This window comes from Lynx canadensis, chromosome D1, assembly GCF_007474595.2.
Source record: "Lynx canadensis isolate LIC74 chromosome D1, mLynCan4.pri.v2, whole genome shotgun sequence".
Taxonomy (NCBI): domain Eukaryota; kingdom Metazoa; phylum Chordata; class Mammalia; order Carnivora; family Felidae; genus Lynx; species Lynx canadensis.
This window is the reverse complement of record NC_044312.2, coordinates 67160293-67185393: the sequence shown is the minus strand read 5'-3', so window position 1 is coordinate 67185393 and position 25101 is coordinate 67160293. Positions and strand designations below refer to the sequence as shown.

The following is a 25101-nucleotide window of genomic DNA, read 5'->3' as shown; positions in this document are numbered from 1 at the left end:
CATATTCCTCTGCCTCAGTGAGAAAGCCAGTACCCATCAGCAGGTGCCCAAAGAGTTCTTCTTGAAGACATCCATTATGTCTCCTGTCTTGGTCTTCAAGTGAGCACCAGACTGTCACATGTGAACATCTGTGGGCTAGGAGCTCAGATTTTGCAGGCACAGGGATAGGTTAAACAACAGATGGGGCAACTCCTCAGGGCTTGCTCACCTTGGGCAAGGGCTTGGAGTAACAAGAGCTAACCATTAAGCTTATATCTCAGAACATTGGAAAAGCTAACTGGAGCCCAAGGAGAGGGCCCTGTATTGTTTCTATTGGGGCACATAACATATTGCCACAAGCTTGGTGGCTTAAAAACCACACCCATTTATTGGCTCACAGTTCTGTAGGTGAGAAGTCTGGGTAGGCTTGGCTGGGCTCTATGCTCCAGGTATCAAAAGGCCAAAATCAAGATGCTGGCTTCACTGAGCTCTTATCTGGAGACTCTGGGAAAGAATCCATTTGCATGCTCATCCAGGCTGTTGGCGGAATCCAGTTCCACATGGCCATAAGACTAAGGTTCCTGTCCTGGTTGGCTACTGGGCAGGGGTTGCTCTCTGATTCTTGCACACAGCCCCCTCCATCTTCAAAGCCAGGCATAGCTGCCTCTGTGCTCCAAACCTCTCTGACTTCCCTTCTCCTACCAGCCAGAGAGAGCCCCCTACTCTTTATATGTGTGTCATTAGATCAAGTCCACCTCTGTAGCCTCCTTATCTTCAAGTCTGCTACTGTGCTACATATGACAGTATAATCACTGAGTGATGTCTCATCATATTCAGAAAGTCTGGAGATTAGGGAGGGCCATCTTTGGGGAGGGCATTTTAGAAATTCTGTCTACTGTAGGCGCATATCTAGTATCCATTCTATTCAACCAAGGCTCAGCCAACAAAGGTGGAAAGCAGCAACTGAGTGACTGAATATGTGCGTGTGTCCACACACCTGTCTTTCTTTCCCTCTCAAGGCTGTCTGAAGCCCCTCATGTGTAACAGCAATAAAAGAAGTTGTCTTTTAATAAGCTTAAAGTAAGCTTTATCTGGATTATAGAACAAGGGAGTGTCCTAGCTGGAAAGGATTTTAAACACTACACACCCCAGTCCTCTCATTAACACTGCCTCTGCTTGAATACCTCCACTGACAGACAGCTCATTACATTTCTGGATAAGACATCAGCATCAATCATTTGTTCAAGAAACACTTACCAAGCACTTACTCTGGGCCAGGCCAGTGCTAAGCACACAAACAAGGTGAACAAAACATGATCTGTTGCCACTGTTAGAAAGCATTTCCTTATGATGGGCCAAGATCTGTCTGTCCACAGTCCCACCTGTTCTACCTCGTGCTAGCCCTTGGGGCATCAGAGTAAGCCAGCTCTCTCTGCCACAGCTGGCACGCCCCCTCTTTCCCCCACCCACACATCCACCTGGCAGAAATTCACTCCTACCAAAGAGCTGGCAGGGTGTGGGGCTGTGAGGACACCAGCTCCAGGCCAAGCCTAAGGGCCCAAGGGGCCAGGAGCAGCTTTGTCCTCTCTGAAATGGATGGCACTTCTGGGTCACAAGAACCTTCTTGCCCAAACAGGTCCTCAATACAAGGACACGAACTGGTCACATGGGCTGTTATTATGGTATCTCTTAGCACCTGTCTGGTGCCCCTCCCGCCCAGCTCTATGGCCCTCAGCTGCCCCTGCCATTCATTGTGTTCCCATCATTACCCTGCTCCATTTCCCAACCCTCCTCAACATCTGGACACCCCAAAGCCTTCCTGTAATAACATTTGATTCATGTGTTAAACCCAAGTTAAGAACCCCAAGACCCTCTTCAATCTTCTAGAGAACAGCCAGCATCTTCCCAGGGACCTTCACAAGCCCACTGCCCTTATGTAGTCTGTCCAGAGGACTTGAAGGCTGGGAAAGTCACCAGACCAAACCTTTCACCAGAGGCTCTCAAATGTGTACAACAAGTCACTTTATTCAATAAAGTACCAAGTGCCAGCCCCCAGGGCTAGACAGATAGAAAATACACCTTGGACTCCAGGGACTGACTGACTGATGATGGCATAGATGGCCAGACAACTCAGCAGACTGTCACCACACAATGTCGTTGGTGTGTGAGAGGCTCTGGATATTTTGGGATCCCAGAGGAGACGCCTAATCACACTGAGGGTGGGAGAGGTGAAGCAGCAGGATCAGAGATGTCTCCCTGCATCATTCTCAAAGGGAGAGGAGAACACTTCAGAATGAGCAGGCTTGTTTGAAAACCTCCCTCTCACATACTCAGATTATTCTGGTAGCCGCTACCCTTCCAGATAAGAACTACCACTTTAAAGGTTTGGGGCAAGAGGGGCGGCTGTGTGGCTCAGTTAAGCATCTGACTTCGGCTCAGGTCATGACCTCACAGCTTGTGGGTTCAAGCTTTGTGGGTTCAAGCCCCGCATCAGGCTGTCTGCTGTCAGTGCAGAGCCTGCTTCTGTCAGATCTTCTGTCCCCTCTGTCTCTCTTCCCCTCTCCCTCACTCTCTCTCTCTCTCAAAGATAAATAAATAAACATTAAAAAAAATTTTTGTTAAATAAAGGTTTGGGGCAAGAGCCACAAACCAGCATAGAGATTTATTCACAGTTTTAATTGGAATGCCATTAGGTGGGGCAGGCATTCCCCACCTCCAGAGGCTCAGCTGTTGCTCTTGCTTCCACTGTCACCACAGTGATTCATGTGAGAGTGGGGAGCAGTGACTGAGACCAAAGGTCCCAGCCGATCCAGAAAGAAGAAAGCAGATACAGCTGACTATGGTGCACTTCCGTGATGGGCAGACACTAGGAGAAGGAATACCAGGCGCTTGGGCCCCGTGGAGAGCACTTACTCCATGTGCCCACCAAGTGACCAGTGGCCTGCTCGGGGGGGGGGGGGGGTGTGGCTTTGAATTGCACACTTGAAGCCTATCAGGTGTAAAAATTCACAATCTCAACCCCTGTTTCTTCCTTCACTTCCCTCTGATAACCTGCCCTCCCTTGTCACTATCCCCCTCTGCTCTCTCCTGACCAAGCGTAGGACTCCATTGCCCACCAACTCCCTTCCCATTGCCCTTCCTCCCCAAAGGCCCCAGCTTTTTGTTCTTAACTTTAAAAGCAGATGAATCAAATGGGTTTAAATGAAGCTGTTTTGTTAATGGCCCTGAATTTTAAAAGTTGCATAGCCCTAATTTAAGAAATTTTATTAAACAGGGGTATCTGGGGGCGCCTGGGTGGCGCAGTCGGTTAAGCTTCCGACTTCAGCCAGGTCACGATCTCGCGGTCCGTGAGTTCGAGCCCCGCGTCAGGCTCTGGGCTGATGGCTCGGAGCCTGGAGCCTGTTTCCGATTCTGTGTCTCCCTCTCTCTCTGCCCTTCCCCCGTTCATGCTCTGTCTCTCTCTGTCCCAAAAATAAATAAACGTTGAAAAAAAATTAAAAAAAAAAACACAGGGGTATCTGGATGGTTCAGTTGGTTGAGTGTCCAACTTTGGCTCAGGTCGTGATCTCACAGTTCCTGAGTTCCAGTCCCACATCGGGCTCATGGCTGTCAGCCTTGTCAGCCTGTCAGCTTCTCAGTGCAGAGCCCGCTTCAGATCCTCTGTCCCCCTGTCTCTGCCCTTCCTCCACTTGTGCTCTCCCAAAAAAATACTTAAAAAAAAAAGGAATTTCATTAAACAAAATGATTTAATAACATTGTAGCTGTACTATGCTCAACTCATAACAACTATCTGTTTATCTGTTTTACTTGGGAAAGCAGCTGTTCTAGAAAGCTACATTTTTCAGACAAAGTCTGTCCCCTTTATACCCTAATTTAAAAAACAACAACAACTATGATGTGGCTTTTTAAAATGAAATTCATAATTCCTATATCTTAATCAGAGCGTGCCGAACATAATTGCAAGTTCTCTCGATGACTCAGAGTCATCACCGTGTTACCCAGTCATGAGCTTAAAGGCATTTTGTCCCAAGACTTCAAATTCTTGTGTCTGCTTTTCATAGTTTCCTCCCTCACTGGTGACTGTCAAATAATAATGACAGAAACAAGAACACTAATGATGTTCCAAGTGCTGTCCTAAGTAGTCATGCATATTAGCTCACTTAGTTCTCCCAAGGTAGGTGTTTTATTACCCTCATTGTGCAGATCAGGAAATAGGCTCCTGCAGTGAAGACCTCGCCCAAGTGCACTCAGTACTAACACATGGGCGTCATTTGAACTCAGTGGCCTTGACTCCCACGCCTGAGCTTACAGTCACCACAATGACCCTGCCTGTAGAAATTCCTCTCCCCACTTCTAGTCTCCTTCCTTAAATCTGTCACAGGATAAGAAACAAGATCACCAAGCTTATTATATGAAGTAAGAATAAATAGGAGATGGGACGAGAGTACTGGGGACATGACAGCTGAAAGCTACTAGGGTTTCTTTGGGGAATGATAAAAATGTTCTAAAACTGATTGTGGTGATGGTTGCATAACTTTGCAAGTATAATAAAAACCACTGACTTGTACAGGTTAAATGGGTGGGTTGTATGGTATGCAGATTGTATCTCAATAAAGCTGCTCAAAAAGAAGAAATGGGAGAGCTGGGGAGCACTAATGTACATTTTGGTTGCACAGACATTTTTCATGTCACCATCAGTGTTGGCTAAGTTCCAACTTTGTACTTTAGTAGGGTAGATGCGCTCTGGCTAAGTAGAATGATAAATTCAAAGTGAGCAAAGGCAAAAAAAAGGAGGAGTGAACAAAAGAGAGCTTCTGGGTACTTCTCAGGTTTTCCTGTCTTCTTTTCTCTGCCCCCTAACTTTGATTCCATAGATGGTCCACCCCTCTTGGACCCACCCCCACGTCCCAACAGAGTCTTAGCTAATGCCATCTTCCTAAGGAAGTAGAGCCCAGTAGCAAGCTGTCCCTGCTGGCGTCCTCACCCAGCCTGGGGGAGCAGTGATGGAGACCAGAAGTCCCAGCCTCTGCAAAACAAGTGCTTCTCTGAGTAGGCTGAATCACTGGCTCCCTGGAAAGAGCCCCCAATCCTAGAAGGGCTGTGTCTGAACCCAGCTCAGCTCTTACAGCTGCTGGCTTCCTGGAGCCAGCCTCCATGTTTTAGGTGCTCATCTTTCTAATTCACAATCCAGTTTTTCTTCTTTTTGGAAGAAACTGTTTTATTTCCTGATTTTAGTTTGTGCCTTTACATTAGACCTCCAATAGTCTTTGCTTGCTTGCTTGCTTGCTTGCTTGCTTCGTAAAAGAGAAAAAGGCAATGGTTGTAAAGAAAGGCTTTCTCCAAGTGCCAGGAATATTCAGGCTTCTCAGAAGAGCCAGGGTGAGGAAGGGCTTTTTCCAAACGATGTCCCTTCTCATGTCACAGTTTGAAACACAAACCCACAGACTCTGGGTATCTGGAGATGTGCTGCAGGCTCTAGGCCTGTGGGCTCCTTGCAGGATGCCTCCACATCACCACTTACATTCCAGAGTGTCAAGGAGGAGCCAGAGACAAAGAGGAAGCTGGGGAGAGGGTTCCTCCAGGGACTGTCCACGTCTCAATGTTTGCATAATGGTGCCTCTACTGAGCAGTGAGGCTGAAAGAAAATTAGGGATGTACCGCTCTGGAGAACACTGGGACTTCTGACAGGTAGTCTGGGGATCAGTCCATCCTTTGGCAGAAAAGAATCTTTTCTTTTGGGGAGCTCTGGCCCAGCTTCCTTCATTTCATTCAAAAGCCGGCAATAATACCCTGGGGAGCAGCACCCAGTGTCATTCCAGTATCTACGGGTGGAACCAAAGATTCCGCCCCTGGCTGGAGATGGAATAGCCTCATGATCAAGGTGTGGGGTTCTAGATTCAAAAGACATGGGTTCTTTGGGGTACCTGAGTGGCTCAGTCAGTTAAACATCCGACTTGGTTAAGTGTCCGACTTCTGCTTAGGTCATGATCTCACAGTCTGTGGGTTCAGGCCCCACATGGGACTCTGTGCTGTTAACACAGAGCTTGCTTCGGATACTCCGTCCCCATCTCTGTCTGCCCCTCCCCACACACATGTGTTCTCTCTCTCTCTCTCTCAAAAATGAACATTAAAAAAAAAAAAAGTCGTGGATTCTACTCCCTGCTCTGTCACTTACTCACTCTACATTCTCATGCAAGTTAATTTAACCTCTCTGTGCCTTAGTTTCCTCATCTGCAAAATGAAGTCCATAAGAATATCCAATTAATAAGCTTGATGTGGGGATTAAAGAACGAAAGCAAACCGCACAGCCCAGCACTGAGCCCACAGTAAGCAGTAGCTGATGCTGACTCCCCAGGAGGAAGTCGGGCAAACAGTGAACAGTTAACAGAGGGCTTATTGTGACACTGTTCTAGGCCCTTTCCATGTCAATTCCCTCATTCCTCACAACACCCCACAAAAGTAGCTACTGTTACCATCCCCACTTTATAGATGAGGAAGAAAGTAGGGCACAGAGACGTTTCCTAATTTTCTAAGGTCATAGAACATACTAGAGAGTGACAGAACACAAGGGTCCAGAGAGCTGTAGCCACCCTGAAGTGCTATCTGTGAAGATACTACAGCTTTTCTCTGTCATACATCCACTGCTCACCAACATGGCCTAAGTCCTAGGCTGGACCCTGGGGATCCAGATACAGAACTCAGGAAGCTTCCAGTGTTAGGGAGCATATAGATGCGAACCAAGACCACCACATCCTAACGAGCAGGGACAGAACATAATTCCTGGAGAGGAGCCAGCCTATGGAAGAATTTCTGGAAATCATGAGGCACCATTTGGACTTAGAGTAAGAAAGTTTCCATTTTGCTGTTAGCCTGGGCATTGATAAGAAGAGTACACTCTCTTTTTGCAGATGTGAGGCCCGGTGTCACCCTGTAATGAAACTGGCCTCAGAACCCCACTATTCCCGATAATAAAAAAATACCAGGACTTCTTCTCTTCCAATTATTAAGGGTCGAAAATGCTCAATTCATAAGACACAGCGGGTTCTGCACACCATTCAGTCCACAAAGCCAGCCCTCTGTTAAGCCAGTGCAGTGTGGATGAGGGGCCTCTACAGTCATGCTCTTCTTTCTTTTTTTTATTTTTTTTTAACGTTTATTTATTTTTGAGACAGAGAGAGACAGAGCATGAACGGGGGAGGGGCAGAGAGAGAGGAAGACACAGAATCGGAAGCAGGCTCCAGGCTCTGAGCCATCAGCCCAGAGCCCGACGCAGGGCTCGAACTCACGGACCGCGAGATCGTGACCTGAGCTGAAGTCGGACGCTTAACCGACTGAGCTACCCAGGTGCCCCACTTCTTGACCCTCCAGGGGTGAACACACTGTTGGACCTCCAGCCACCCCACCTCACCTAACACAGGCTGGCACTCACAGCCGGCTAACGGCACCCACTACCCCTTCCCTCCGTGGGCCCAGAGCCCCTCACTTATTTTATGGATGGCGAAGCCTTTATACCAGTACTTGCCTTTTTACTTCTTTCCCAAAAAGTGAAGAAAATACTGAAATTCTATACTACCAAGAAAGCAGAGGGCGTGCTTTAAAAATAAGGAGATATTTTAGGAAGGACCTGATTGCTGACGAGGGCACAGTCAGGGCTCACGTTCCACCATGTTAGCTCTGAGGTCTGCAGTATGCTGGTGGTCCAAGCACCCAGCTAAAGCCCCACTAGACTTTTTCTCAAAGTTCTTTTATTCTTTAATTCCACTCTCCTGGGTGAGATCAACTGAAAGGAGGAGGGCTTCACATTGTACTTGGACTTAAGATCCAAACTTCTCATCAGGGAGCACAAGACCAGTCCGACCTGAGCCCTGACTATCCCTCCAGCCTGAGGTCTCTCTCTCTCTCTCCTTCAACACTTTATTCATCTACTTCATAGCACCCATGCTCGGCCTGCTTGTCCTCAGATCCACTTCTCAACCTACCCCTCTGCCCCTCTGTGTTTCCTGCTTTGTGTTAGCTGGCTTCTGGCTAGGTTTGGCCGATGGCAACCACTGGAAGAAACTGGAAGGTACCAGAAGGATTGCAGCTAGGTATCTCCTGCTTCCATCTCTGCCTTGGAAGCATCTCTGCAGCTGCTGCCTCTCCTCCTTGGCTCCTTTTCCATCGAAAAGGCCACCACAGTTCCAACTTCTCCCCGCTGGGCTCCAGCAGCACCGCCTCTTTCCATCATCCCTGCAGCTTCAAGTGGTAGCTGCTTCCTACTGCTTTGAGTCTCCGGCCTGCCTCCCTGCCCTCTGCTTGTCTTCTCAGGTCTCCGCCACCTCAGCAACCATTCCCTGCGTTAAAATCCTCCTTCCAGGGCTGCCTGGGTGGCTCAGTCGGTTAAGCGTCCGACTGCAGCTCAGGTCATGATCTCATGGTTCATGGGTTCAGCCCCATGTCAGGCTCTGCGCTGACAGCTCAGAGCCTGGAACCTGCTTTGCATTCTGTGTCTCCCTCTCTCTGTCCCTCCCTCCCCTGCCACACTCACACTCTGTCTCTCTCTCAAAAATAAATAAGCTTTAAAAAAAGAAGAATTCTAAATCCTCCTTCCAGTATTTAAGTGATTTCTGTTTTTTTCTGGTTAGATCCTCACTGATACAGCACTTATCATTACTTGTCATTTTTTTAATTTAATTTGTCCCATTACTTAATTGTTGTCTAGACCAACTACCTGTAAGCTCAACAGGGCAGGGACTGGAAATATCTTGTTCATTAGTGCATCCTCTGTGCCCCGTATAGCACCTGGCACATAGTGAACTGACTTATTTAATAATGCAAAGTAATTGTCAAGCGATGAAAAGAAGTAAAATTGATGTTTCCCAAGCAATCTTCAAATTTCCAAAAGGATCATAGAACTGTCATTTGCAAATGGTGCGTATTTATGCACATGATTTGTTGTTCAAACAGCAGCAGAGAAAAAGTGTTTTTTTACCTTTTCTGCCAAACACAGGCCTGGAAACGGCCTTCAAGAAAGAAATGGTGAATTAAGGGGTCTTGGTTAAGGAATGAACTCAGCTCCCAGGGACAGGCCCCCTATCTCAGACACATGCCCACAGCCTGCCTGGGTCTGCACCACTGTGCACATGTGCTCTGGCTTGTGGGGACAAACCTTTTTGCCGTCTCCACGGACTTCTGCTCTGCCAGCTCCTTCTGCAGCTCCCTCTCCTTGGCCTCCTTCTGCCCAATGGGGCAGTCCTCGGGGACAGTGAAGAGGGACAGGGCATCTTTGCTGTCCTCTTCTCGGAGCACTTTAGCAAACACTTTCTCTGCCAGGAGCCGGACTTGCTCGTCCACCTCGGAGATGTTCAGCTTGGGAAACTGGCGCGGCATCTCGGCTAGTAGAAAAAGAGCAAGCGTTAGCCTCTGGAATTCCCAGATGGCCCGAGTCAGTGGGATGGGGGAGGAGAAGCTACTAAAACAAGGGTCCTTGGGGTCAGCTGTCTTACTCCGGAATTCCCCAGACCAAACCCAGTGCACCAGCTTCAGAAACTAGCTCCATAAGTCATTGGATGTGAAGGGTATAGCACCACTCACCTTTCATGAGAAAGCAAATGTTCAGAAGTCAAAGAATGACCGAACTACGTGTGTTTCTATTGTCCCGAACACAGGGGACCCACAGCGTGCTGGCAGTCCTACCTCTCCTGGCTTTGTTTCCATGACGGGGAAGGGATAGGAGAGTTCAGACCCCTCTCCTGCAGACTATCAGGGGGCCGTCTGGGTACAGCAATGTCCAAACCTCACTCCCCACTGCATAAAGGGAAGATGAGAGCCCAAAGTTCTTAATGATTAGCCTAAGGTCTCATGAGATGGCCGCACTGCTCTGGGCGATCCAAAGCCACATTCTTCATCACACAAAACACGCTCTTTTGCTGAAAAGAAAGAATCTACCATGACGGTTCTACCATCTCCCAAGTTTTCTGGAACTCTGAACAAGACACAGCAAATAAAATAAAGGTTTAGAGACAGGGATACTCTACCTTTCACAGCCCCGCTGAAAACTTACTTCCTCAAAGCTTGGCCTATCTCTCTTCACACTGGCTCCTTATTATCCCTAGCTGGCCTAAATTACCTGGTTTGTTCCTTTCTTTTCTTTCTTTCTACCTGTCTGTCTTTCTTTTAACATTTATATAGGACTTATTAATAGGTACACTCTGCCAAGCCCTTTCTACTTATTAACTCAGTGAATCCTATTATTCACATTTTACAGATGAGAAAATAAAGGCACAGAGAGCTAACTTGCCCGGGGTCACACTTTTACTAAATGAGCAGAGACTTGCGCTGTTCTCAGCCTTTGGCCCTCTGCCCCTTTCCTCTCTGAGCCTCTGTTCAGAGGTTTGAACCCAGGCACCTGGTCCCCATGCCTGTCTTCTTAACCACTACATTGTAGTGCTTCTCTTTGTCCAGCTAGGTGTCAGGGTAGGTTCCCTGGCTGTGCCCAGCATTACTCCTACGGAATGAATGAATACTGCATCCTATCAACAAGCTACCTTCACTAGAGCAGCTCTGGAAGAAGGGTGTCCTGTCTACCTATTACCACAGTTTCTTTGAGCAAGGTTTAAGAGAGAGGTGGTTTAGTCAGCCGGGAGACGAGGATGAAGGTAAGACAGGAGCCCTGTTTCTGTGTGGCCAGGAAAGGAAGCAATTACAGGGGAGGAGAGGTTCACTGAGCAGCCTTGGGACAGTCACTCTCTGTGCCTCACAGTTTTCTCCTCTGTGAGATAAAGGGATGAGACTAGGCAGTCTCCAAGGCGCTCTCAGTTCTAAGTGCTGTAATTTCTAGATACGAGAGCTTTCTGGTGCCCAGGGAGGCTCGCTGCTCTGGTGTTCTCATGGGCCTAATTCATGACACAGACAGGAAGGAAGAAAGCAGGTCAAACACCAGTCAAAGTACATCTGTGAGCCCCTTGACTGTGAATCCAATTTCCTCCTTCCCTCCACACCCAGAACGATAGCTTTCCTGGGCCTCTCCCCTCCAAGTGATTGAGTGGGAGGGAGCTGCTGTGGAGGGAGGAAGTTGGCACGTAACTGTGCTGATCTGTAGCAGCAGAGAGCAAGACAGTGAAGGCCAGACCTGCAAAGAGGAAGAGACAGAGCTGTCTGTGGAGACGTCCACATCCTGATAGCACACAGAAGGGGAAGCTGGAAATCATCAGAACGGGGCTTGGGGAAAAAGGTGACAGAGAGAGAAATGGAGAGGAAGACACAGAACTAGAGCCAGGGGGAGCTGTTAGGTGAAAAGGAAGCTGGACCCCATCAACCCCTCTCCCCACTCTAAGGCTGCGGGTCAAGTGCAGCATTCTACAACCTCACAGGGCATCTCAGAAGTAGACATCAAACAGGGCCTGGGCAAGGGGCAGCAAATGCCATAAAGCATCCATACCATTTGACAGAATAAACCCAGTTCCAGAAATTGCTTCTAAGAAAAGAATCTGAAGGAAAAAGCACAAAGATGTTTACCTGCACTATTTATATAAAAAGCTTTAAAGTGTCCAAATAAGAGCACATTCACTTGAAGAAAAAAGTCAAGCAACCAAAATTATAATTATGAGGACAGTGTAATCACATAAAAAATATTGTGAAATAACAGTAAATGAAAAAATTAATACATAAAACTGTACCCATGCTTTTGTTGCAGTGAGATGAAAATGCATTCCCTTAAAGACAAGGGCTGGAAGAGAGACACATACTCGGATGACCAGATAACAGGACTGCATGTGTGAGGCAGTATCTGACTTTGATCACTGATGCTGTTATAATGTCATTTTAACAAGCACAAAGAAGATAGAAAGAACATAAATATTTTTTAATGTTTATTCATCTTTGAGAGAGAGAGAGAGAGAGAGACAAAGTGTGAGCAGGCGAAGGGCAGAGAGAGGGAGACACAGAATCCGAAGCAGGCTCTAGGCTCTGAGCTGTTAGCACAGAGCCCAATGTGGGGCTCGAACCCACCAAACGCGAGACCTGAACCGAAGTTGGACGCTCAACCAACTGAGCCACCTAAATGCCCCAGAAAATAATTAGACTGAAGAGGTTTTTTTTTAATGAAAGGAAACTAGGAAGAAAATCAAACTTCTACATCCCAGGTTTTGGTAATTAGGGCCCTCTCCCACCTAAACCACATCAGACACTGGCCAGCTAAGGGAATTAACACCATTGAGATCTATCTCTGCATTAGCTCTTGCCCTGGACAGAAACTGCCCCCCACCACCTTCCTACCCCATAGCCCTTTCCCCTACAAACACACCCAGGCCTGACACAGCCCACCAGGCCTCCTCAGAAGTGGGCATGGGGTAGAGGGTTCTTTGTGCCTGAGGGCTCTTATGACAGACTGCCATGTCTTTCCATGAAGCATTTTCACCTCGCTGAAGTCAACTAAACATACATTTTGGGATGCATCTTTCTACAAAAGATCTTCTTTTCTCTTTAAATAGTTTAAACCAGCCTTTTCCCACCGTGGTTCCATGAAAGGTCAACACTTGTTGCTGGTGAAACAGGTCCTGTGGTCAGTTATCAGGAACATGCTATATCCCACAGTTCCTCACCCCAGATTCCCAAGGCACATCAATGACCCGAGGATAGGATCATATAGCAACATTTCCCCATAGAGATAGATTCCTTTCGTTGCAGAAGCCATATCAATCTCTTGCAGAATTATTACCAGTGTCTTCAATAAGTGGTGAAGACTTCACTTCATACCTTAGTATAGATCAAGTAACCCAGCTGGGGTGCTGGGCTAAGTCAATGAGCCTTAGGAGCCCATTATACATCTGTCTTCCGGACAGCTCCCTCCTGCCAACCCTCCCTCCACAGCCCGGCTCTCTTCTGAGACCTAGAGACACCTGGCAGGGCAGGCTTATGCAAGGAAAGCCTGCTCTGTAGATGCCAAGCAGTTTCAGCTCCAGCTGCTTCTTTAAGCCTGGCTTTTACCCGTTTGTCAACCGTTTGTCAGCTGAAGCCGGCAGGCTTGGGAGGCTTAACCATAAATTTAATCAGCTAGGGATACAGCTTATCTCACTGTTACAAATGACACCCTGTGACGAGCTTAAAGAAGTGTCACAAAGTTAGAAAGCTATAAAATGCCACCATTTCAACCAACAGTTACTTTTCATGGCACCATAGCCTCTCCAGAATGGAAGCACAGTACCACTCAAATCCCCTCCTTACACAAATGAAGCTGTTTCTTGCTCTTGCCAGACTCCCACTGTCAGAACCCATGACACAGACCTGAGCCTGGGGCTGGAGTCTCCATGGCTGATCCTGAGCATGCCACACAGGTGAGGCCCTCAGGCCATGGGCCGTGTATGCCCGGAAGGCTGAGCTGAGTCCGTGTGAGTGCAGCTGGCTGGGTCCTGTCTGCTGCTGCTGGGGTGGGAGGTCTCTGTTTTGCATATCTGTGAGCTGCCGTGAGCAAGAGCAGGAAGTGCCTGGGCTGGAAATTCTTCCATGAATATGAAATGTAAGTGGAAAATTTCCAAGACTCCTAAAGGGCCCAGGTAATGCCAGCTATCCATAGCTGCTGCGTGCTGAACGCGGTGTCCTGGCCCTGTTCTCAGCCCTCTCCAGAGCAAGACACAAAGCCGCTGCCCCAACACAACAGTTCATTCAGCCTTCCTGACCTGACTGAGCACAGAAGACAAGCCACGGCCTCCCTCTAATGCCCATACCTCTGAAAGCCAAGCAGGAACGTGCCACACCGTCACCCTTGCTGCTTCCTCAGGCCTGGCCTGGTGACCAGGTTCATTCTACCAAGGGGATTGTCTACGGCACAACCTGGCCTGCCTTCCCTCACAAGGCCCCCCAAAGCAACCTCCCTGAAGGCACCCCAGCACTGACAGGAGTGGCGCTGAGCCCAGTTATCAATAGAGCTCCTCCTCTCCCTCCTCCTCTAAAAGAGCAAGGGCTTTGAACAGCTCCCTCCTTTCCCAGGAAAGGGACAGTGACTCTAGGAGAGGAGACTCCTTAGTACAGGAGCAGGCTAGGATGAAAAGCTGCCATGCCTTGTCCCACTCCTTCCTTTCTTCCCTGAAGGAATCTGACATCACAGGTGACTGGGCAGCCTGGACAGGCTCTACCAGATCCCAAGTACATGAGCATATGTGTGCGCGTGCACACACACACACACACACACACACGGAAAAGAAGCATGTCCCTCTTGACCCCCCTGAGCCCACCTGCCCCGTCCTCCCCTCTTACTGCCGCTGTCTGCTCCCACGAGGGCCTCCAGCTCTGACTAGCCTCCTGGGCACTGGCTGCACTCGGCCACGCTGCCACCAGCAGCTGCTTCTCTCCCTGGGAATGGTAGAGCTGCCTCAAGTGACCCACAGGATCAGTTCTCTAAAAGCAAGCCTCAGAACCCACACAGTGACTTAGACAAATGGTACGGGTCTGGGAAATAACCGTGAGCAAAATGGCTATTTCTGTGGTGCTGTTGAAATCCTGGGGACAAGAGCCCAGAAAGGATGGGTCAGTTGTTTACCAGGAGGCTAGCTCCAGCCCTGACTTGGGCCTGAGTCACCTCCTCATGTCCAATTGTGAGATTGTGCCTTCCTAAGCCCACATAATGATTCCTGTGTGTGCAGAGCAGGATTACAGGGTTGACACATGATCCTCGGGCTGTTGCTGGGCTTTAGCTACCCAGAGATTATGACCCACCTGTCCTCACAGCTGTTTCATAAACACTGCGATCAGCAAGCTACAAGCAACCTAGGGGGAGGGGGATATTTATTCATTAAATAATTGAATGAACTTAAAGCACAGGGGGAAAAGGTCCAAGCCCTTAGTACTGCTCTGTCAGAGGGGAGGTGGGGCAAGTGATTCCTTCCTTTTGGGGGAGGAGGAGGTTCAATTGGGGCTGTAGTGGGAGCATCCTAGCCCATGCATCTGAGAACCTACCTGGATCCAGTTCAGGGAATTCTATTCTGCACCTGTAACCAGACCATAGATAGCCTCAGTCTAAACAAGCATTTTCCAAAGTGTAGTCTATAGAACATAAAAGGACAGAAGATGGGGTGCCTGGGTGGCTGAGTCGGTTAAGCATCTGCCTTCAGCTCAGGTCATGATCTCATGGTTTGTGGGTTTGAGTCCCACGTCCGGCTCTGTACTGATAGCTCAGAGCCTGGAGCCTGCTTCAGATTCTGTGTCTCTTCTCTCTCTCTCTCTGTCTCTCTCTCTCTCTCTCTCTCTCTCTCTTTCTTGATGCCCCTCCCCCACTCATGCTCTGTCTCTCTCTCTCAAAAACAAATAAACATTAAAAACAATTAAAAAAAAAAGGACAGAAGGCTTGGAAAATGCTGCACACAATAATCCCTTACAGGGATTCATGCACAATCTCTACTAGCAGAGAGTCCCATAGTAAAGAAAGCTGTTTGACTTTGTTTAGCCCAACACACCTATTTGACCCTCTGACCATAACCACCATAGGAAAAAACACCTATTAATATCCGTGGCATAGGCTTTGGAAAATGCCTTCCGCTTTGAGCCTTCATTTTCCAACATAGAGAAAACTGCCTTCCTGAGGCCCAGGTAGGGGTGTGAGACTCACTCCATTAGGTCTGGACAGAGATGGGAAGCAGCCCAGCGAAGGTAACGTAGGTGGGGACAATGGCCAAGGGTCCTGCTAGTGCCAAAGAGATAGAGGACCCTCCAGAACAGTGGCAGTTTACGAGGAAAATGTGGCTTGTCTTGGGAGGGCAAACTTTGCTCATGACCTCACAAATCCATCTTGAGCTTAATATGTCACTGCTCCTTGTGGCCCAGAAGTCTCCCTGGACTAAGGAGTACTGGTCTCAAGCTCAAAGACTTATTTCCTTTTTGAATAAAAATTAAGACAATCTATGACAACCGGGCCCAGGGCCTGTATCTCCTTCCCAGGAGACCAGACTGCATCACTTTTATCACTTAAGTGCCCCTCACAAACTCCAAGACAGGAAAGGCTAGAATCAAATTATGTCTCACCAAGGAATATATTACTCTCCCTTTTTCTGAAATGATGCTTTGAGCTTTCTGATAGGAGTTGATTTTCCTTCTTTGTCTTCCTGAGGTGTGCATGACTCACACGGCAGTTGGACAAAAGGGTTCCACCTGCTAAAAATCAGCTCCATGAAGATCTTGTTCATCTCATTCACTATTGTATCCCCATGCCTAGAATATAGTGGGTATCAATAAATATTCCTTGAATGAATGAATGCATGCATAAAATAATGAATGAGTGAATAAGCTAAGTGATTAATCCATCTATGGGGATGTCAAGAGTCAGTACAGTATATGGTTAAGTATATGGACTCAAGCCAGACTACCTAGGGTTTGAATCCTGTTCCACAACTTAATTGCATGACCTTGAGCAAGTTACTCAATTTCTCTGGCTTAGTTTTATTCCCTATGAGCACCAACCTCATAGGTTGTCACGGCAATTAACTTAGTTAGCATATGTAAATACACTAGAATAACTTAGTTTGCATATGTAAATACGCTTAGAATAGTGCCTGGCACATAGTATGTGCTTTATATCATAAAGTTATTTATCAACATCATCGTCATCATGGTATCCGGTACAAGACAGAGTCCAACTGGGAAAACAAAACATGAAGTTTCATCCAGACACTGAGTCCTTTTATTCAACATTATTTATTGAGCACTGTTGTGTGCCAGGCACTCTCTCAAGCTCCTATTTGGGAGCAATGAGAAGGAAACCACGTTTAAATGTGAAACCAGATCAGGAGAAATAGCTTCCTCCTCTAGGATTGATACTTCTTGCTGACTTTGTACGGCTAGTGCTCCAGCCATGAGCCCATCTTCCTATGCCTTAGCCCCTTGTATATCAAAGCCCAAAGATATGGTCTGCTCTCCTTGATACACAGCCAGCACTCAGAAGATCTAAGAGATTAATATATTCAAGGAAAGAACCAGGACAGCCATGAGTAGCTTTAGGAGAGTATAGGTATCTACTTGCTTAATCCTAAGGCTGTATTTTATCTGCCCATGATATTTTCAATATCTGGGATTGATTTTGAGGCCATTTGAAGAGTGATTCGCCTAGTGTAAGGACAAGAAAAATAGGCCTCATCTCTAAAAGAACTTTTTGACCTAGCTGAAAGCTACTCATCCCTTATCTAGGATCTCAGAAGGATTGAGGGTATGCTGAGGAAGGGGCTAAGAGGTCCAAGAGTCTCCCAGCAACCCATTGATGCAAACTCCATGATTCTTAGGGCAGCGGGGTACCATCATCTTCACAGCAAGCCAGACCCTCAGAGTTTCACCCAGAATTATAACCAGGCCAAGCTCATTACTCCAAACCTGCTGTCAACACTTGGAGAGGTGAGAGCTGATAGGGGCTCTGTCTGACTGGCTCAGTAGCTCAACTACCACTCAGCATTGATGCTTCACAGCCAGGGGAGGAATTTCTCCCATGAGAGCTCCAGCTGCTGACAGCTCTTCCCTGAAGCTGGCCAATTGTTAGCCACCACGTCAAGGGGGATAGCCAACATGGGCTCAGGACCACGCTAAAATTCCTTCCTCGTAGCTTTCACCTGGCTTCTTTGCTAATTTGTCACCCCCAAGCTTCCAGATACACACAGAGACCTAACAATTTGAGGAAATGACACTGTAGTTAGCAAGCCTGTTCTATTCCACAGTCCCTCGAAACTCACCCCAGAGGCCTCTGCCAGCCAAGAAGAGCGTGGGAGCTCCACTGGCAAAGCAGCTACCAGGAAGTGCAAGGGCAGAAAGCAGACTTTCAGAGGCCAGTACATGTCCCATGGTGGGAGACAGCCAAAAGAGGTAAGGATGAAGGCCTCAACTGAACCCATCACCCTGCCATTCTGTCCATTCCCCTGCCTTTAGGTGGAAGTCCACCCCAGCAGTGGGCATCTGGCCAGTCCTCAAGCACCTAGAAACTTGTCCGGGAGCTTAAGTGGCGGCATGTCCCTTAATTTCTCTAAACCTTGCGAATCGAATGTAGGCCGCCAGGGAGCTGAGATGAGGCTGGCTCACCTGAGGTCTCTGGCGCCCAGGCCACTGCAGAGAGAGAGGCAGGAATACAGGCAAGAACCCAGGCAGGGCTGAGTCCGGAGTCAGCGCCGTCGCCAGAGAAGGCTGGGAAGCCCAGAGCCGAGATTCCGACCTCGGGGCACTCCAACTCGCGTCCTGGGCAGCAGGGGCCTTGGGCCCAAGGTCAGCAGCGCAGCATCGCGCGCACTCATCCGGTTCGGGTGCCAGGGCCCTGCCGTGGGCCCGCAGGGGGCGGCCCGCAGGGCTGGAGCGCAGGTGGCGGCACTGAGTAGGGCACACGGCGAGCGCCGCGGAGGGGCTGCCCGGCACCGCAGCGGGCTGGGGCCGGGCCGGGGCCAGGCCGCGCCCCCCCGCCTGCTCACCGGGAGCCCGCGGTGCAGCCCCGCGGCAGGGGTGTGGACCGAGCGTTCTGCGGCCGCGGCGCCGCGGAGCTCAAGCGCCCGCGCTGCCGTACCTCCGAGGCCCCGCGCCGGCCGGGCGGGAGAAGGAGAGCCGCCTCCTCGCGGAAGAAGCCCGCCAGCCGCGCGCCGCCCCAGTCGGTGCCCTACCTGGGCGCGGAGCGGAGAGGCGACGAGCGGGCAGCAGAGGGGCAAGGGGCGAGCCGCCGCCGCCGCGCAGGTCCGCCTGCCCGCCGCCTGCCAACCAGGCCTGCCCGCCGCTACCTGAGGCGCCGGGTTGGCGCTGCCAACAGGAAACTTGAGAGCGCCAGGGGCGCGGCGGCCGCCCTGTCCGCCGGCCGGAAACGCTCCCGCCGCAGCCCGGGGTCAGGCTCCAGCCGGGCTCCTGCGACCTCGCCTCCCCTGCCACCCGCCGGGCCCCGAGAGCGCTCCCCGCAGTGTTCGGACTCGCCCGAACCTCCTTCCCGGCCAGGACGTTTCTCAAGGTAAGAGTCTGGGGCCACGGCCCCCAGACAGGTGACTTACTCCCTGTAGCTGAGAGGACCTGAAAGCATCGGCTTTCCGTCTGGTCCCTTGATCACCTTCCTGCCCCTCCCAGCACGCACACACACACACACACACACACACACACACACACACACACACGTACGCACATACACACACTCACATACTCCTCCAACACTCTCCAGCTTACACACCCGCCCTTCCAAGTCCCGACCGACCTCCTAGTTGCTAAATCCAATGGGTGCCGTGTAGCCCCTTCTTCCCCCCTCCCCTGCATTTGAACCTGCTGACCACACCTTCCTCCCTGGAGCGCTAGGCGTACAAAAGTTTCCAGAGTTGGCGCTTGCCGCTTTTTCTCCAAATTTTCTACTTAGCTTGGTGACTGCAGCTTCTTGGCCTCCAAGGCTTGGCTTTTCCTTGTGGTGTCCCCCCCCCCCCCGCCCCCGGTCCCACAGCTGCCTGTCTCCTCTGTCCTTCTGCGGGCCCATCCAGCCCTCCGGTTTTAACAACCTACCGACTGCTAACGACTTTTGAACCTCATCTCCAGCCCAGGAAGTCCTAGAGCTGCGGATAGCACATCAATTTCCTGGGGTCCATCTCCACTAGAGGTTTGCAGGCCCAAACTCAAACTCCTAATTTCCTCCCAAGAACATGCCAGAACCTGCCTCTGCTCCCGTGTTTCCTGTCTTAGTGAATGATAGCACCACCTCCCACTCCCCAGGCTGTACTGCGGAGGCCATCCTTGACTCTCTCCTTTTCATCTCGCACATCAAATTTGTCACCAAAGGAGGAAATGGAACTAGTCATTAGTGAGCACCCACTGTGTCCTCACTGTGCCAACTGTTGTCACATGGCTGCCTCATCTAAGTACCAGGTTTTATTCCTTCTAACTGGCAGCCTGATATTTACAATTTACTTATTTATAAATGATACAAACATGCAACTGTATTAATATATTATGTATTATAAAGCACACCTAAAACTGCCAAAGGATGTGGTAAAGATGAAGATACTTCATTTTTTAAACATAAAGTTTATTTATTTTTGAGACAGAAAGGGAGAAAGCATGAGTGGGGAAGGGGCACAGAAAGAGGGAGACAGAAGATTCCAAGCATTCAATGCTGTCAGCACAGAGACCTACGGTGAGGGTTGGGGGGAGGGGTGGGGGCTTCAACTCAGGAACCATGAGATCACGACCTGAGCCCAAGTCGATGCTTAACGGACTGTGCCCCCCAGGTGCCCCAAAGATACTTAATTTTTAATGAATGGTGAAATATATCTTTTTCCTTTCACTTTAAAGTTATTTGTGGGGTGCCTGGGTGGCTCAGTTGGTTAAATGTCTGACTCTTGATATCAGCTCAGGGCATGGTCTCACGATTGGTGAGTTAAAGCATGAGTGGAGTTCTGCGCCAGCACTGTGGAGTCTGCTTTGGATTCTCTCTCTCTCTCTCTCTCTCTCTCTCTCTCTCTCTGTCCATCTGTCTCTCTGTCTCTCTCCCCCCCCCCGCTTGCACAATCTCTCAATATAAATAAGCATTAAAAAATTTTAAATAAAGTTATTTGCAAAAACCTGTTGAGGGAGAGTAACAGGATTAAAAATGGTTTTAATAAATCTTAGTTTAGTATTTTATGAGACTACAAAGTATGCTTTTTAAGTTCAGGTAGTGTCAATACTTAGTCCTAATGGTTGTTGTTGCCCCCCGCCAAAAAGATATCTCACAAAGATAAATAGACCCAAATAGAAAAATTCTTTGACTACACTTACTAAATCACAATTCTGTTTAAATCCCATCTACCAATTTCGCAAATGTGAAATTCCACCAGAAGATTCTTCTTTCTCCATGAAGCCCACATTCTCTATGATGTTGTCATCAGTTATTTGTGTGAATATTTTTAACAACTCTTCATCTGGAAGATTATAAAATGTATTTAAAAGTGTATTTCTTAATTTTGAAGACTATGGTTAGCACAGTCCATATACATGACAATGACATTTCATTTTGGCATTAAAATCACATGAAAATGGAAACAGTTCCAAACATCAGTTTTCAAAAGTCTTTCCCTTTAACATGGTTCTTTTAAAACACAATTATATTCATTGGGAAAATATCACCTTTATCTGAAGGGATACATTGTATGTGTGCGTGTGTGTGTGTGTGTGCACGTGCACGTATGTATGCAGGCATCTGTGACAATCACAAGCCAGCACATCAGAGGTCAGCAAATTTGGAATACTTGTCCTTTTGTTAAACTCATCTTTAAGTTCCACAGCTTTTAAATTCTCTGCCTTGAGATAATCAGTAAACAAGATTTCACAGTCTCATTCCACATTTCATTACAAAGTATTGTAAAGATTCTACTGTATTTTAAGACTTTTTGTCAAATCAGTCATACTGTGGGCATCATATAGTGTTTTGTGCTCTTCTAACTTCAATTAAAATAAAGAAATTATAATTTGTAAATGAATGATACAATTGATGAGTTTCACCCCTCCCTGCTCCCAACTCCCAGTTTTGTATTCCAGTCAGGGCAGCCATTCCATCAGTGGTTACTTTTACACATAAAAACTGCAGCATGTTATAAGCCATTCACATTGTAAACAATGTCTCTCCTTTAGTAGGTCACAAGAAGCATTTCTTTATGAATGCCATCGTTGAAAATTATGGCAAAGATGTAAAGGGAAACATGTCTGCAACTTGCATCCAACCATATAGCCAACCTCCAGACACCCCCAGCAGCATCAACCAGCTTCTTCTCCATGCTTTCGCCACCAGTGGCAGACATCCTGAGTCCTCTCCTCTCATCTGCCCCATGCTCCAGTCATTCAGACTTGAACATCCTGGAGAGCACTGGGATCAGAGCTGTGGGTTACCTCCAGCAGTGCTCTGACTCCTAATACCACTGGGTGTGGGTGTTATTTGAACATTTCTGGCAGCCCAGAAGTGTTTGGGATCTTTACTCCACCCTCCAACCCCACTAATGCTCTCCTCTGGGTGACATTGTACACATACATCCAAGATGGGTATGGCAGCCTCCAAATACCCAACTTCTCTTTCTCCTTTTACAGTCTCCGGGGCTATAGAAGCCAAAATCTTCCTCCCAGGAGACAATAAGAAAGGGGCTCTGCTTCTGAGTGCTTTAGCAGAACCTCATCAAATACATCTAGTTTTCAAACCAAAATGCCCTAGAGCCTTCTACTAATTGAGTGGACTGAAATCATGGCATATGGTCTGACAACAGACAGAAATAGGTCTCTCGGAAGAGTACATGGTGGCTGGAAGAAGATTGCCCAGGGCAGTGCTCCTGGCTCTGGACACGGAAGGGCATTGTGGCCCCTGCCGATGTTGTGGCATAATGGGAGGATACCTTCCCCCCCACCTGCCTCTCACTCCAATTTGAGGTTCAAATCCTTCCCCCAGGAATTTATGTCTCAGGTCATCAATCAGCCCTCAGTAAGCTGGAGATGGGCAGTGGGCAGAAAAGTGCCCTTACAGTTAATAGCTGTTTCCTTCTTTCTGAAATGGGTTTTTAGAAAGGAGGGAGTTGACCCTGAGCAATTTGAAAATTAGTGTGAATTAGAGCTGGGACCTAGACCCACAGCATATGCACTTGGGGCCAGAAATGACGCTGTTGTGACAGGAAGCAGAGGGAGAGGGGAGAGCTGAGGAGTAGGACTGCATTGAGTCTTGGGGTGGCTAGAGACCTTGGGCTCAAAGCCCCTCAGTCATTCCTGTCTGCATAGTGCAGGAGGGTCAGTGAGTGAGTATTTGAACCTTGGGCCAGCAGCATATGAGCACAGAACACTCTCTCTTTCAGTAGGCAGGAGGGTGACACTCCCCGGGACATGCCCATGTGCTCATAGGCACATGGTCTCTGCAGTTAACTTGAAGTTTAGCAATTAGCGGTCCCCTTCCCCATCTAAGAATGGCCTGTTGTCTCTGCCTTCCCTCTAGGACTGTGCACAAGATTATTCTAGGCTATTTCTCCAGTTTACCACTAGCTCATTCCCATGTCTGTGTGTCTTTCATACTCTCCAAAACTCCACCATCAGCCATTACACCATTCTTGCGAGATTGTGCAGCTGGACTTGTACAATGGAAGTCACAGCCTCAGACAGCCTTGCTCATTCAACCCATTGTCTGAACTCCCCAAATCATCTGCCTTCAACTCCCTTCATATTTTACATTATAACTTGAAATTCAGATGTCAAATTCTAGCATGACTATGGCCCTCTAGAATTGGGAGGGGGGAGAAGGTGGTGGGCAGAGTAGAGCTCACAGAGAGGCTGTGATTTCCATCTCCCAGATATGCAACCCCATTGCATAGCACACACATACACACACACACACACACGTTCCCCTTAGGTCACACTCATTCCCAAGATCCCTCCTGGCTGAAGCTTCTAGCATTCCTCCAACCCAGGTTGTCCTCTTCCTGATCCCTGTTAGTTCAGAACTGCCTGCCCAACCATTCAGTGAGTGATAGGGTTAAAGGCTGAGCCAGGAGCAAGAGTATATAGCTGTCCTATCCCTCAGTATCTGATTCCCAGTTGAGTATTAGACTCCCAACTGTACCATCAACACCCAATCCATCCTCAGCTCAGTGGGTTCTACCAGGGACATCTGGAGAAATGGGAACAGCTTAAATTGTATCAGAGGGAAGCATAGGGATTTTTCCAGTTCCTGAATTCCTGTTATTTGAATGAGCCTAACTCTGGTCTCACTAAGGATAATAACACCTCTGGGTGAGGGAGGATGACTCTGCATAAGAATTTGATTCGGAAAATCAATATTTTAAAAATTGTGATGGCTGCACAACATTGTGAACATAATTAATGCCACTGAATTGTACATGTAAAATGTGCATGTAAAATTGTATACGTTAAAATGGATGGGGCGCCTGGGTAGCGCAGTCGGTTAAGCGTCCGACTTCAGCCAGGTCACGATCTCGCGGTCCGTGAGTTCGAGCCCCGTGTCAGGCTCTGGGCTGATGGCTCAGAGCCTGGAGCCTGTTTCCGATTCTGTGTCTCCCTCTCTCTCTGCCCCTCCCCCGTTCATGCTCTGTCTCTCTCTGTCCCAAAAATAAATAAACGTTGAAAAAAAAATTTTTTTTTAAATAAAAAAAAAATAAAATGGCAAGTATTATGTTCTATATGTTTTACTACAATAAAAAAATTGTTGAAAGAACAAAAAATATCAAAAATTGAATTTTTAAAAACCTGTTACTTCACAGCTCCACTGTTTCTTTGCATCATTAAGTGAGAACAGGGAAAATGGCTCTTTTTCAACTATCCAAGTATCCATAAACCTTCAGGAAAAGTGGTTTAAGAGATGGTCTGAGGGACCAAAGAAAGAAAAGTCATGTTCCATGCTAGAAGGACCCAGGACAAAAAAGGAAGGGCAGTTCCCAGAAAAAAAAAAAAAAAAAAAAAGAGGAAAGAGTACCCAAAGGTTACTATTACATAGAAGTTCCTCCCAGGAATCTTCAGAAATCTTGGAGAGAAGGCTGGATAAGCCCCAAACAGCTCAAGGTGGACAGAAGTTCCCATCACTCACGATTTTTCTAAAGACTGAGCCTTTGAGAAAGAGAAGTAAACCACTTGCATGTCAACTGTTCCCAAAAGGTAAGCCCCAGTCACTGGTCCATCTGCATATTTCATGTCTACATCACATTCCAGATAATCCCCATTTGAGCCAATCAATTCCCATGACCTATGGCAAAGCTCAAATCCTTTCTAAATAAACATAGCCAAAGCTTGTGGCTTACCAATAATTTAGTATTCTCAAATTAATTGGAATTAGGTTCAGCTGAGGGTAAGGGTAACAGATTCCTAAACTAGCAATGAGATAAATAAAAGTTTCTTTTTTTCACTAAATAGCTCAGAGTTGGGAATTATGGACACTTCACGAATAGCTCAGAGTTGGGAATTATGGACACTTCACTTGGACTTCTTCCAGCCACCACCCTACCATCCCTCAAGTGTGGCCCTCATCCCTGTGGGAATTAACCATCCCCCTTCCTTTGCTAAGAGCCTATAGCTAGATCTTCAGCCATTACATACATGTTTCATGGAGCAATAAATGAGGAAAGATCATATGGTAATTCTATTTTTAGTTTTTGATCAACCTTCATACTGTTTTCCATAGTGGTGCATCATTTTGCATTCCCACAACAG

The 25101-nt window shown here is 47.9% G+C and overlaps 1 protein-coding gene across 1 annotated transcript in view; it reads right to left on the bottom strand.

Moving 5' to 3' along the window:
• The window catches only part of AMPD3 (adenosine monophosphate deaminase 3), a 42299-nt gene extending 28127 nt beyond the window's left edge, over nt 1–14172 (bottom strand). The window contains 2 exon segments of the mRNA XM_030332279.2: nt 9128–9353; nt 13243–14172. Coding sequence (XP_030188139.1) covers nt 9128–9353; nt 13243–13267 — 251 coding nt within the window. The 5' untranslated portion in view covers nt 13268–14172.
• Nucleotides 14173–25101: the final 10929 nt, after the last annotated feature.